General features: G+C 36.6%; 1 protein-coding gene across 1 annotated transcript in view; it reads left to right on the plus strand.

Annotated features, from left to right (window-relative positions):
- SPEF2 (sperm flagellar 2) overlaps positions 1-14,802 on the plus strand; it is a 169,024-nt gene that overhangs the window by 20,647 nt on the left and 133,575 nt on the right. Inside the window, 6 exon segments of the mRNA XM_081309625.1 lie at positions 860-861; positions 863-1,028; positions 3,020-3,160; positions 4,664-4,728; positions 7,149-7,335; positions 13,068-13,256. Coding sequence (XP_081165751.1) covers positions 860-861; positions 863-1,028; positions 3,020-3,160; positions 4,664-4,728; positions 7,149-7,335; positions 13,068-13,256 — 750 coding nt within the window.

Here is a 14,802-nt window from a genome sequence, read left to right on the forward strand (position 1 = left end):
GCCAGTTGTCAGAGATGCATGTGCCCATTAGATAGTAAAATTAGTAATGACGAAAATGTAATAAATGTACATAGTGATGTGCAAGTCTTGTTCCAAGTGCTTTATGTACATTTTCTCACTTCACAACAGCCCTATGAAATAGGTACTTTTTTCATTCCCATTTTACAAATGATGAAGCTGGTGCTCAAAGGGGTTGGTTAACTTATCTAATCAGGCAGCCAGTGGGCGCTAAAACTGAAACTCAAGTTTGGGAAGTTTTTAATGTTTCTTCATTATTTGCTAGGAGGTTACTTAAGTAAGGGAAAGAATCTGTCTTCTTATATTATCTCTTATAATTTGAAATTAGTTTTATAAAATCATTTTTGTGAAAATGTACTTTTAAATATATAAATACCATTCACTGAAAATTAAACTCAGGCAAAAATTTGAGTATAGAAGTATATATGAACTAGACATGATGGAGCATGCCTGTAATCCCACCAAATCAGGAGGTCAAGGTCAGCCTCAGCAACTTAGTGAGGCCTTGTCTTTAAAAAAAGGGGGGTATACAGTGTATAAGAAAGGGGGAATATAGCTAAGTGGGTTAAAAAATAAAAAGGACCCTGGGTTCTATCCCCAGTACCAAAAAGAAAAAATAAAATAAAAGCATATATGAGGTTCTTTGGTAAAGAGCTATTAAAATCATAACTTTTTATAGTCTTAGATCAGTTAAAGATCTGATTGATTGACATGGTAAATCAATTTAACTATCAACAAGGGCAATTCAAAGAGATTTTAGTCTGAAGACAAATTTTATATATGCTTATAATACTTGCTATTCTTTAATAACAAAATCTTTTGAAATACTTTCTTCACTTAGAAATAAAAGCATAATACCATGTCAAATCAATCTCAATCTGATGCGGGTTACAGACATGTTTCAAGAAAAATATACACAAATGAAAGAAAAACTTGCCCAAATGCATTTTGAGAACCTTGAAAGATTTCAAAAACTCAAGGAAGAACAAAGATATTTTAGTATGGAAAAGTTTTTATAGAATAATTTTTCCAGAAATTCATTAGTGCAGAGTATACTATTTGAGATTTATGCCTGTTGTACACATTGCATAAGCAGTAAAATAACACAAATTGCATTTTACTGATGCATGACTTTGCCCTGCCCTCCTTTCCCCCTTCTCTTCAACCTCACTCTTGCAGTCTATCAAGTCCACTGGTGAGTGAGAACAATAACTGCTTTCTCTGTCTGCTTGGCAGAACAACTTGGTCTCTATCATGGTGAAAGTTCCTTCAATTGCTTTAGCAATGGAGGTTTTCTACTAGTTTCCCAAATGATCAAAGGCTCATGACCTTGGTCAACCCTGAGGGAGTGAAAGTAGACATTTCCCCCTTTTCCCACTCCAACCCTTCCCCTTTTCCCTCTAGTGAGTCAATTCTCTGTTTGCTTCCTTTTGTAACCATCTTAAGCATCTCTTAACTCCTTCCAGCAACATGCTTTCTGCTTTGACTAACTCTCTACTTCTCACATTTCTTTGAAAATCTATAATGATTTGCATATTAAAGGACAAAGAGAGGATAATAAGGAGCCAAATAATTGAAGACTTTTAAAGAGAATTTGAGGTAGCTGAGTGTATGGAGTATGTAAACTGGAGGCAAAGAATTACAGTTATTCCTATTATAAAATCACTTTCTAAATTATTATGCTTAAGATATATGAAATTAATATAGCTTAAATGTTGTGAGCTCTGTGGGGAAGAAGGGGAAGATGAGAGGCAAACTCTATAAGATCTTATGCTTCTATTACATGCCTGGGAGGAAGGGCACTTGTAAAGTCTTACTTAAATTGGGACAAAGTGCTGGACTCTAGTTCATATAGGACCAGCCAGTCCAGCTTTAAAGTGCCAAGTGCAATGCAGAAAATTTCCAAAGAAAGTTGGGAAAAAGGAAATATGATGATATTCTAAAATAAATTATCTTAAAAATGATCATAAGAAGTAAATAAGTCAAAAGAGAGAGCCTATGACTTCCTTAAGAAAAAGAGATAAACTTATTTAAATTAAATAATAATTCACAGTTGAGAGTGTGAAATGAGAAAAACTTAAATTATCTACAATTTTTACATTTAAAATTTTTTTAGTTTTTTTGTTTGTTTTTTTAGTTGTTTATAGACCTTTATTTTGTTTATTTATATGCAGTGATAAGAATTAAACCCAGTAGCTCACACATGCTAGGCACTTGCTCTACCACTGAGCCACAGTCCCAGCCCTTAATTTTTACATTTTTAATGATAAATTATATTTTTGATTCTTGAATGTAGAAACTAATGGTCTTATGGGTTCTAATATTCTTTAGTGGTAAAGACATGGTAAGTTTCATATGTTGCCTCTTAAAATCATTTGTTTTTAAAATATTTTATCTGATTTTAAAGATTTGGGGGCTTTTAAAACTTTAAATTGTACCTTTCTTCTTAAAATAATTACTATACACTGATGAAATGATCCAATAATGACACGTAATTTGGTGTCTATTTAGTTTCTGAAGTAGCCTCTAATTCATGTTCAGGTGTGACTGGGTTTTGGGGAGCTGTCATTTCTATTGGGTTTCCCAGGAGTCCTCATAGAGTCTGATTCCTAGACTGAGTTTTTCCTACAGACCATATTCAGGGATGGAATTTTCACTTTCCTGGATTGTGCAGATCATGAAGCTGGACTTGTGAAACAATATAATATTCATATCTGCACCACCTTTATTATCCTTTAGTATTATCATGTGGGATGAAAATGTACATACTTGACAGATATATTTGGGGACTTCAAAATGGTTTCAACCCTATAATTTCCAAAGTAAATCATATTGACCACTGCCTCCAAACTACACAGTTGTGATACCTAGTCTATTGGTCAATTGCTGAGTTCTAAAATTTTCAATATAGAAACTGTATGTCTGTCTATCTGTGCATGTATTATATTACCTATTATTCTGACAAACTGAAAAACTAAATTAATGTATATGGGATACTCAGCAACGCTTAAGCAGAAGACGACAAAATGAAATAATGGCCAAAATCCAAGCAGCCATCATACAGATTCCTAAACCTACATCCAATCGTACTTTGAAAGCACTTGAGGCACAAAAAATGCTGAAAAAGAAAAAAGAGGCAGAGGTAAGTGATGATCCTTACTATTATGTTGTGTTTATCATATTTTTTTAAAAAAAGATCTTTCCCTAAAGTATTAGAGAACTGTGAAATTTTTGCTTTTCAAATTACCTCTGGCCTTGTCCCTTCTTAATCAAAATTTCTCTAGTCTATGAATATCCAATCCATTTTACACTGTTATTTGTAGGTTTTATAGAGAAGTAGCTTTTGGCCAGGCTTGGCAAATTCTTATTAAATGGCAGCACTGGTCTAGACTCCTTGTTCAGAAGCAATACACACACACACACACACACACACACACACACACACACACACCTTTATTTTACTTATTTATTTATTTTTTATGTGGTGCTCAGGATGGAACCCAGTGCCTCATGTGTGCTAGGCAAGTGCTCTACCACTTAGCTACAGACCCAGCCCCTGTTTAGAAACATTCTATGGTTGCTAACAAAAGGGATCAGAATGTGTCATGACTGCCATGGGTACAGCATACCTTTTAAGATACATACACCTTATATATCATTTTTCCTCAGGATGCAGCACAATTTTGCTATGGATCCCAGGAATATTAACTGGGATCCCTATGGTATCAGTATATTTCAAATCAAGATTCCTACACTGGTGGTATTTTACTAGATCAACTTTCAATCATTACAATAGGATAAAATCTGTTTATATTTCATAGGAGATCAATACTACAATTTGATAGTAACTCTTAATTGTTGATATAATCTTGTGTGACCTAAGAAAAAAAAGAGCTACCATTTAGTGTACATCTACTATATTTTAAGATGTAGGTTGGCATTTCACATTATCTTTAATTTGTAAATAACTCTCTTAGTAGAATGTTATTTTCCCATTTTGTAGATAAGAGAACTTAAACTCTGAAAGTTAACATGTTTTACTCAAGTTCACCAGTGCGGATAAAGCAGGAATTGATGGATCTCTCGATAATTCCTGAATCCATTAATCCAACACATTTCTATTTTTCACAAAAAAAGTCCTTGTATTCTAAAAAATACCACGACAGAGGCTTTTTGCTGACCTCATTTTGCTATTTAACTCTCATATTTCTCTGAGTTGATCAAAGTTTATTAATAAGGATTTGTAATGCACAAGGATAAGCTGATTTTCAGAGAACAAATGAATAGTATAAATAAGGTTGCATTGATTAAGACATCCACGTCAACAATTTTTGGAGCAATATTTATATCTCCCAAATCCATGCCCTGACTCTGATATTCTTCATTTTCATTCACTACCCTTTGGTGTACTATTAGAATTGTGAACTAAATGATTCAGGTTAGGCAGTTTTTCTATTTTGTTAACCTAGTCTAAAAATAACAAATTAGAATTGTAAAAATGTTCTAGAATGCAGATTTTTATATCTTGGCTCCTAATTATCTTGATTAATATGTCACATTATAAACCTAAATGAAAATGGTAAATAAAGATTTTCAATGGTTCCAGTTAGGGCCCAGAACTAATGATGATTTTTTTTCTGTAAAGGATGTGGCCAATGAGATTAAGAAGTTTGAAGCATTAATAAAAAAGGATCTCCAGGCAAAAGAAAGGTGGGCTATGAACTATTTTAATAATCACAGAACTGTATTCATAAGCTTTAAATAGTTTTGAAATAGTTTATCTGGTATAACAATTCCAGGAATCTTTCACTGTGGAGAATCTTTATAAGAAGATTGAAGAAAGATGTACCACAATGATTCTAAGTTCACACACTTTTTTAAAAACATTCACTAAAATTATTTCAAGATACTACTAAATGTGTCACAGCAAATCCTTCATTCAACTAGAGTTTGATTTTTCATGTTGCATCTTTAACATTTAGCACAGGGACCAGCAATAAAGAGTTGTTGAATGATTTGTTGACTGACTATTACAAGGACCATCAGCTTGGTGGGTTTTTGGAAAATAGTACCTCCTTAATAAATTTTATTTTCCTAAAGATAAAGATCCTGTTAACCCCTTTGCTTCCTATTGAAGGTCCCTGACAATAATTCATTAGAGACTACATATTTTAGAAGCAATTTAGTTTTTCTTCTGCCTTTTAAAATGAAAACTATCCAAACTCTATTCATTTATATTTTTTAGACTATGAAATAATTCTGTTAAAAAATACAACAGAAACAAACTACAATATTGGCTCCATATTAATATTTCTGAAGGAACGAGATACAAAGTCAAATGAGGAGAAATAAGGAAAAAGGGAAGAAATAGTGGAAAGGTCAGGAGTGGAAGGAAAATCAAGCAGAGTGGAGATACTTAAACTGTTTTTTGTTTTTGTTTTTTGTACTGGGGATTGAGCCAAATCCCCAGCCCTTTTTGTATTTTATTTAGAGACAGGCCTCACTAAGTTGCTGAGGGCCTCACTAAGTTGCTGAGGCTAACTTTGAATTTGCCGTCCTTCTGCCTTAGCCTTTTGAGTGGCTGGGATTACAGGTATGTGCCACTACACTTGGTTGCAGAAATTTTGGATGCCTTGTTCTGATCCTCACTCTCATTCATCAATAGACCTTCTTAACATGTAAAAGCAACATAATCCAAACTGATTCATCTGTACATTAGCCAAGAGAACTCTATTACACCCACCCTGACTTTGGTCCATGAAAAACTCTACTTATCCTCTTTTGCTCATCTCACAGTCACATGCTCTAGGGTGATAAACAGATGATGCCCATCTCAAAATACTGAAATACATGTTACTTGTTGGTAAATCATTTTCCCCATACCTTCTTTGCTAGGACCCCTCAATTTCAAGAAATTTTGCAATTAGAGTTATCATGAAGCACAGCTGTGTCCTCCAAGCCCTTCCAGCATCTATTTTGATTGATTAGTGTCCTTGCCATGTCTGTTATTAAATGTTGTCAAGATCATCTCTGAACTATACAGCTACAAATATTTACCCTGTTTCCTATTGCCTTTGCAACACAGCCTGACCCCAGGTCTGTATTAGTTACCTTTAGAAATCTAAAAACAACAAGGGTTAAATTAGAGAAATGTTTACTTCTCTCTCATATAACAGAAATTGTTAGGTGAGCACTACAGAATGTGTGCGGAGCTCCAACGTCATCAAGGGCCAAAAAATCTTCCTTACTTCACTTTTTCTTCATTATCCTGTCACATTTGTGATACAAGACAGCTTTTTGGGTCTTTGGACAGTAGGCCCTCAGGAAGGAAGATAGACAAAACGTAGTACCTCCTATCTGAAATAGCTCCTTTAGAAAGCATTCGCAGATGCCCCATAACATTTCTACTTATAGCTTACTGGCTACGATTTAGTCACATGGCATATTTAGCAAAATGGGAGACTGGGAAATGTAGTCTGGCTGGGGATGTTACTCCCCTGAATAAAATTGAAGCTGTTTTGAGAAAAAGGGAGGGCCACAGAAGTATATAATGCAGATTCCTTCTTTACAGAAGAGTCACTGTCCTAAGCAGTCAGATATTCACCTGGGAGTTCAGAGAATGCCTTGTATCATCAAAGATCAGAACAAAGTGGCAGTCCATGGAGCCACCCTTAAAAGCACAGTCTAGTGACCTGACATCACTGTGTGTGGTCTGTTGTCACAGAGGTGTGCCTTTCCTTACATGTGGTTAATCAACAGGCTACCTTCCATTGACTTCAAACAGGAGAGGCAAGAAGAAAGAAGCAGAGAAGGCAGCAGGAAAAAGAGAGAGAAGTTCAGAATCTCTAGGTAGACTGCAGATCAAAAAATGTGAAAGAACAAAAGAGTGTTGGGCCTAGAAAGAGAGCTATGTGAAGGACCTCACAGAGATTGCATTCAGAAAAGGGGGAGCGAATGAAATCTGTGATAAGCTCTGTGTCACACTGCGGATCTCATATTTGCTTCACTGCTTGTGTTCATAAATTAACAGAGAACTCAAGGAAGCTTCTCTGGAGGTCTTCCATAGTCACAAGTAATGATGTGTAGTCACATTGTTTTTTAAAATCTAAAATAAAAATTATTGTCCTTAGTGCATCCAAGACTTCTTTAGATACAGCAGACCATATAACTACTGATTTGTTAAACACTTACTCGGATGATGACTACATTAAAAAAATCCAGAAGCGCTTAGAAGAAGATGCTTTTGCACGGGAGCAAAGGGAGAAAAGACGGCGGAGGTTGTTAATGGACCAGTTAATAGCCCATGAAGCACAGGAGGTAAGATACTTAGATGCTTAAAGGTGCTGGGAACTTTACACACTTTCATCTTCTATATACACAAATATGTATCTTATACATGTATTGTCTGCGCTCTGCATCAAGTGTCACTGATCTATCCTCACATCAGAATAGCAAATATGCCTAGAGGGAAAAAACCCTACATATTTGTTAAAGAACCTAAAATCTGTTGATGGTTGCACAAAATTGTGAATTTATTTAATACCACTGAGTTGTACACTTACAAATTGTTGAGATGGTAAATTTCACCTTATGTATGTTTTACCACAATAAAGAAACACCGATGAAAAAAAGATCTAAAATCTATACTAACCGTATGGTTTCTTGTTACTTCCAGAAGCAAAGAGAACTTCTGGCAAAAGAGGTGTTCATCTTCAAAATTTGTTCATTAGTCTACTCCAGTGGTTCTCAAAATGTGGTTCCTGGACCTGCAGCATTAGCATCACCAGGGGTTTTTAGTAAAACAAATAACTGGGCCCCACCAAGCTGAATCAGACACTGTGGGCGTGGGTCCCCATGGTGATTTTGATGCAGTTACAGTAATAGAATCACTGAGCAATTTTTACACGGAACACACATTCCCTTTACCTCTTTGGTGCTCTGGGGACTTTTGTGAGGCCCGGAGATAGCATGAAGATAGTAATAACAAGAAACCTGATTTCTCCCACCTTACTATGTAGAGAGGATTGGTAAACAGGCAAGGACATTCAAGGGTAAATGCTATAAGGTGATGGGGGGAGGTAGGTGACCCAGAGCCAGAGCAGGTTGGTCCACCTAGCCTGGTTCAGGAGGTGGTGTCTGAAGAACCACAACAGAAGCATGGAGAAGGCTTAGGAGTTAACTAACTGAAGTTGGGATGGATGTGGGGGTGGAGGTGAGGGGGTTACCAGGGGTTATGAAGATGGTGGAAGGTGAAGTGAGTTTCCAGAAGAGAGAAGATTATGTGGAAAGGAAGGCTCAGTGCTTTTATTTTGATTTTCTTTTCTTTTGTTTTCTTTTTTCTTTTTTTTTTTTTGGTACTGGTTATTGAGCCCAGGGTACTTAACTATTGAGACAGATCACAGCCTTTTTTATTTTATTTTTTAAAATTTTGAGACTTTGGGCCTCATTAAGTTGCTGAGGCTGGCTTTGAACTTGGGATTCTCCTGCCTCAGCCTCCCAAGTTGCTGGGATTACAGGCATGCATCAGGGCAGGCTCAGTGCTTTTAGCTAACTAAAAATCAAGTCATGTGGCAGGAGTCACCAGAGACCAAAACATGATGAAAACATAGAGGAAGAAAGGAGATTTTACAATTTCCTATTTGAGTGCAAAGAGGAACAAGAGTGATGAGGTCAGACTTGCCTTTTAAAAGATCATTCTGGCTTAAATTTGAAGAATATTATTGCAGGAGGGCAAAACAAGCTGTAGCTATTGCTGTAATCCAAGTAACAGATCAGATCATCCCACACTGAATTTAGAGTAATGACAGTGAGGATTAAGGGAAATGACTTCAAAAGAGATGTTTTAGAAGCAAAATCAATATAATTCAATGGCTTATAGACATAGGGGTGTTAGTGACACAAAAAGCCAAATTTCTAGCTTGTGCACCTGGATGTTGGAGTTGTCATTTGCTGAGATAAGGAAGATGATGGAAGCAACAGGGATGAGGAGGGTGTGGCATCAGTGGTAATGCATCCAGGATGAATGTGCATGTCTAAGATGTGATAACTATTTGAAGTTGCCTCTTCTGTTCACCAACAACATGAGTCTGCTCAGGGGTCTATTCCCTAAAGGGAAATTAAGCCACTGTGTAAATATGAGGAAATAAACTATTCAAGGGTTCCACTCCTTCCTCAGTGAAAAATGCAAAGCGTCACTCTAGGACATCTCTTTGTGTTAAAAGGTTGTTTCTTCAGGTTCACATATTTTTTACTCAGCTTGATCATCTTTCTTTTATTTAGAAGAATTATAAATTAAGAAAATTAAATAATTGAAAAGATCTCTTTAAACTTACATATTTCAAGCTTTATCATTTAGCAATGGAAAGTTGGACACACATTGATGTTACAAAACACTTGTGTGTTGTTGGTAAGGTTTTCTCAGCCTAAAATTTAGGCCTGATATTTACCTGGAAAGTGGGGTGAATAAAATCTATCTTGCTTCCCACACTTCCCATTAGGATACTGTTAGTATTGATTGTGAAGATGTGAAGACTAAAGCTAGAGCTTTGTTTATCAGTTTGGGATTCCAAGCTGGTACACAAGACCCAGGGTTCTGGGTACCTCCTTCACGGTAACCCCATTTCCTGCTACTGCTTCTCTATGACTGGGAAAGCTGCTGTCTTCCTAGAACTGGGCCTGGGGCCTGCAGCAAGGGTTCTCTGCTCTCATGGCCTCCTGTCCATGGAGTACAGTGTACCCAGCTTCCCTGTGCCACTGACCCAGTGACATGAGTGCACAATGGTGGGGTGGGTTATTTTCATGTGCCACATGGCCTGTTTGTCCATCTATCCTCTATCTTCAAAGAGAAAATGCTTATTTATTCTGGCTAGGCCCTCCTCTACTTCCTTCTGGTACCCCTGCTTTTCAACAGGAAGACATAAATCCCGTCAGCCCTGGAGGCTTTCCTTCTGGCTCCATTTTCATGAATCTATCAAAAATGTCTCAAAATATCTTCCTTAGCTGTCGCAGTTCTCCTGTGGAATTTATATGCCCTCGTCTTAGTGTAGCTGATGAGGACAGCCAGAGCCCTGAGCATGAGCTGTAATCTTTCCCAGTGATCCCTCATAAAGGGGAATTCTGTGGATTAAATTGACATTTAGTTAGACAGTTTACTTTGGCTTTTTGGAGCATAAGTGTTATGAGGGGGAATGGAGGGGAAGGAAGGCATGGTAGGAAAGGATAATGTCACCAAGGTCAGGGGTGCCAGTGGGTACAGAAAGGAGTAAGGGGTGATTTTAAACCATGCATAGGTTATATGACAGATGACTACTGGAATAATTAGGTATTAGGAGTAGTAAAAGAGACTTAGGTTGGCCCTGTTATCTTACAACACAGGGTTCTTATAGGATCATCACCTGAGAGAGGGAAATATGGGAAAAGGACCAGGTCTGAAAGGGGATTAGGGAATTTGGTTTTTAACTCGGCTGGGTTTAAAATACTTCAAGGTGTTTGAATGAAGACTTTCAGACTGGGAACACAAGAAAAGAAAAAGAAAAGAAAAAAATAAAAATAAAAGCACTGAGCCATTTGGTTAGTTTCTTGGTTAATTCTTGGCCCCCAGTCAGACATCTCTGTCTGCCAAGAACCTTTCCTACAATATTTTCTTGGAGCTGACATTTGAATGTCAGACCCCTCCCTCACTTCATAGCTTCAAGCTCCTTGAATATTTAGCTGGGTCTTTCCTGCAGTAGCCCCACTCCTCCATGAGAGCTGCATGGGCCTCTTTGAAGAATTAAGCAATGGCTGTGGACCTATGTAAACTTCTAGTTCCAACTCATGGGAGAAGCAGAGAGCCTGGCAATCAAGTTGATACTATTCTGGATTGTAGATTTTTTTAAATCCTCTCCAAACATAGAAAATATAATTAAAACTGAAGTGAGTCTTCTATGATTTTTCCATTTTGTTCATGTCAAACATCCATGTTCTAGGTTGAATGAACATTTATAATCTATCCTGAGCTCCTAATAATAACTTATATCTTAATTTCTATGAGAAAATATATCCTAAATTCCATTGAGATTTGGGGAAACAGACTGTTTTTAAAATGAGAACTCCTTGTACAATGGAATAAAAAATTTATATTTTCCACTCAGCTTTTGGGTATAACACACTTTCTGGTTCTATATAATGAGGGTTCATAATGCATAGAATTGACTTAGCCATAGTAATTTCCTTCTCTTTTTCCTACTTTAACCATAATGTGTTATCATCTAGCAATAATCAAAGTATAACTGACCAACTCAATGTTCTTCCTAGGGGCTAAATGACCAGATCTAATCTTGTCAGTTACATTGCCTTGCCACATAAACATAGCCTCATCACCTATACTTCACTTGAAATAATAAAATATGTTTATATTTAAGAAAAAAAAATCTTTGTTGGGACTGTGGTTCATGTATCAAAACTACCCACCAAATGTGGTAAACACTTTGGCCCGGGATCAGCAGGGCTTGCTGCTAAGTCTTTGGCCGGTTGGTAGAGTTGACTGACTTATGAAAACTGTCAGGTCCTGCTAAAAAGACTGGTGTTTTCCCCCAAAAGATGTCTCATTTTTTAGCGGACCAGACTATGAACTTGGTGGAAGTTGAAGGGAGATTGAAGGAAATCTGACCCCACATGTTTCTTTTCTTTTTTAATCTTACATTTTATGTTTTGATTTGGGGGCTGATGTTCCACAGGTCAATTCATACTCCATATTTAAGGAGTAGAGAAATAGAGTCTACTTTTTGGTTGGGATGCCTGAAGGGAAATACTGCAAGGCTGAGAATGAACAGAAGGGAAGAACTTGTGACCATTTTTACATTCTGCCTCACCACCAGTATTGGATCTGAGCAGGAAAACAATTATTAACATTAGTTGCTCATGATGTTATTTACCCCATTTCTCTTACCAACAGAAAAAAAAATCATATACTTATTTCTTGAACTTAAATCTACATGTTTTTAAATAATGCCCAGATCCAGGCTTCATCATTTACCACAGTGTCATTTTTGTTTGCGTTTTTGTTCTATTAAATATATAATATTGTTCCTGTAATTTTCTGATGGTAGAGATCAACTGAGACAGTGCCATTTAATGATTGGATGAATCATAAATCATTGTATTGTTAACATTAAACGTAAAACTCCAATGTTTAGGTGTTTGTCTAAGTCCCCATTGACTACTAAATTACCTCCTCTTTCCACATGATGTCTCTGTTTAGACACATTGAGAGGGCTTGATGTGGCCTGAGAGAACATCTTCCATCTTCAAACCTCTCATTGCTGCCTGTCATGAAATAGACCTGCAAAACAGAGCTATTTCCCCAAAACTACACAATCGGGATGCAAGATCCAGGACTTCTGATTCCTGCTTAATTTTTTCCCACTCTTTTTACTGCCCCTCCCCTTATATTATCCTAAAATAGATAAATACAACTAGTTTCCATTTCAGATTATAACCACTCATATTTTCAGAGATAAGTCAGTTATTTCCACTTAACTTGTCTCTATATCCTATCAGTCTTAACATTCTTTCAGATTTTAGCCTTTCTTTATACAGATATGGAGATGTCCCCCACATGGAACTAACCAGATCTGCTCATTTCCTGGACAATGTCTGCTTTTTTTTTTTTTTTTTACAGCTAGTAGTTCTGTTAGAATGCATATAACACATTTCAAAACTTCTGAAAAATGCTTACAAATTGAGAATCCCATTGCTCATTTGTAAAACCTTGGGAGAAAAACACCTAATTTGTTTAATCAGATTTTAAAAGAAGTAATGATTCATTTAAAGTAATTGTGAGTTTCAAGACCATTATAATTCTAGATAACAAAAGTTGTGCAACCCCTTCTGGGAATTTTCTTTTTTATAATTTGTCTTTTGTCATGTTCAAGTTTAAATCAAATGGCAGAAATTGATTTATATGAATATTAAGCCTTTTACTTATTATTTAGTTATGGGCTTCTTAGCCCAATGGGAAATTTGGATGTGGCTTTGATAGATAATTAGTCTCTGGCTGGTGTTTGCAGGAGGCTTATCGAGAGGAGCAGTTGATTCACCGACTAATGCGACAGTCCCAGCAGGAACGCAGGATTGCTGTGCAGCTCATGCATGTGCGGCATGAAAAGGAAGTTTTATGGCAAAACAGAATATTCAGAGAAAAACAATATGAGGAAAGACGACTTAAAGATTTCCAGGATGCTCTTGATAGAGAAGCGGTAAACATTATCTCCCTTAAAAACCTTTCTGAAGTTTCTTTTGACCCTTTCTACCAAATCATGGTAAACAAAGCTGTATTTTGTTGTCAATTGCCAAAAGAGAGTTATTTTTTTATATGACCTGATAATTTGCCACCCATTTTTATTCAAATAAACTGCATTAACAGAGAAGATACCCGCTACCTACTGTACTCCCTTCTTTTCTTCCCAATTCTATAAGAAACTAAGTGTTGAATGATCACCATCAATCCTTCTGTTCTATGTCTCTGGCTATTTTAATTATCTGAAGCTCCTTATCCAATTAATTCCTCAGGAAGGGTTCATGGCAACAGTATTTCCTGATATGAGTGTGTACCCTCTATATGCGATTGTTAGTTTTGCTATCTATAAAATGCTTACTTAGTTTACCATTTTCCTTGAATATCTTAAATACACCAGCCCATTTTCTTCAGGTATAGAATGTTACTGTCAAACTGGTGATAATCAATTTTTCATTTCCTTTAATCATTATTTTTTTTCCTCTACATAATACTGCTACTTTTTCTTTCTAATATCATTCACTAACTACACAAAATGTATTTACTAAAGCACCATATTCTTCCACTTCCTGATTGTGAAGAAGGTAGGATTTTTTACATTGCTGTTTTTCTTTAGTTTGTATTTGCTGTTCTTATAGTTTTTATTATTGTTTGTGGGTGGCAGAAGGGAGTGAATTCTAGAAACAGCTTTACGTTTATGATATTTTTAAAGTTTCTTAACAATGTTTGCAGACTATTAATATTTGTGTTATTTATATAATTGTCTTGACTTGCTGTTCTGTGGTCAACTTCCCTTAAGTTCTGCTGTGGAAAACAGTTTCCTAGTTATCCTCCTACTTTTCTGGTATCTCCTTCTCAGCCTCTTTTGAAGGCCCTGTCCATTCTGAGACCAATGCATTTATTGTCAGGGTTCCTCAAAGCTTAGTTCCAGGCCACATTCTTTCCTTGTCTTATTCCTCAATCCCATCCACAACCATGAGGTGAAATTCCCGCAATAGACCAATGATTCATTCACTTAAGGTCTCTGCCCTCTGAGGTGTAGATCCATGGGTTTAACTGCTTCCTTGATACCTCTAGTCATATATTTCAGGGGCATTTCAAGTTCAACATGTTCAGGGTCAAATTTGTGATCTTCCTCACTAAACTTGTCATTTTCCAGGTTTCATAGCTCAACAAATAGCCTCAATATTTATCAGCTTTTGCAAGTCCAAACTTATGACCCACTTGAAACCAGCTTCACCCTTACTTCTCCATATCTAAAACATCCTGAAGTCCTATCAATTTTGTGTACTCACCTTGTCTTTGATATGTCTGTTTTTCAGAATCTATACCACCACCTCTGCTTTCTACTGCTACAGTGGTCTCCCTCATCCATTTTTGGTGTATATGAGTTGGTAGCCATAAGCTGGGGTACGAAAGGACATAACATTGTTTATGTTCTTTAACTCACCCTCAGCTGGGCTCCAGCAACCCACCTCTGCCCACACAGGTGCACATTGCCCCTGATA

This window comes from Spermophilus citellus (genome assembly GCF_964194105.1).
Source record: "Spermophilus citellus genome assembly, chromosome: 1".
In the NCBI taxonomy this organism is placed as follows: Eukaryota; Metazoa; Chordata; class Mammalia; order Rodentia; family Sciuridae; genus Spermophilus; species Spermophilus citellus.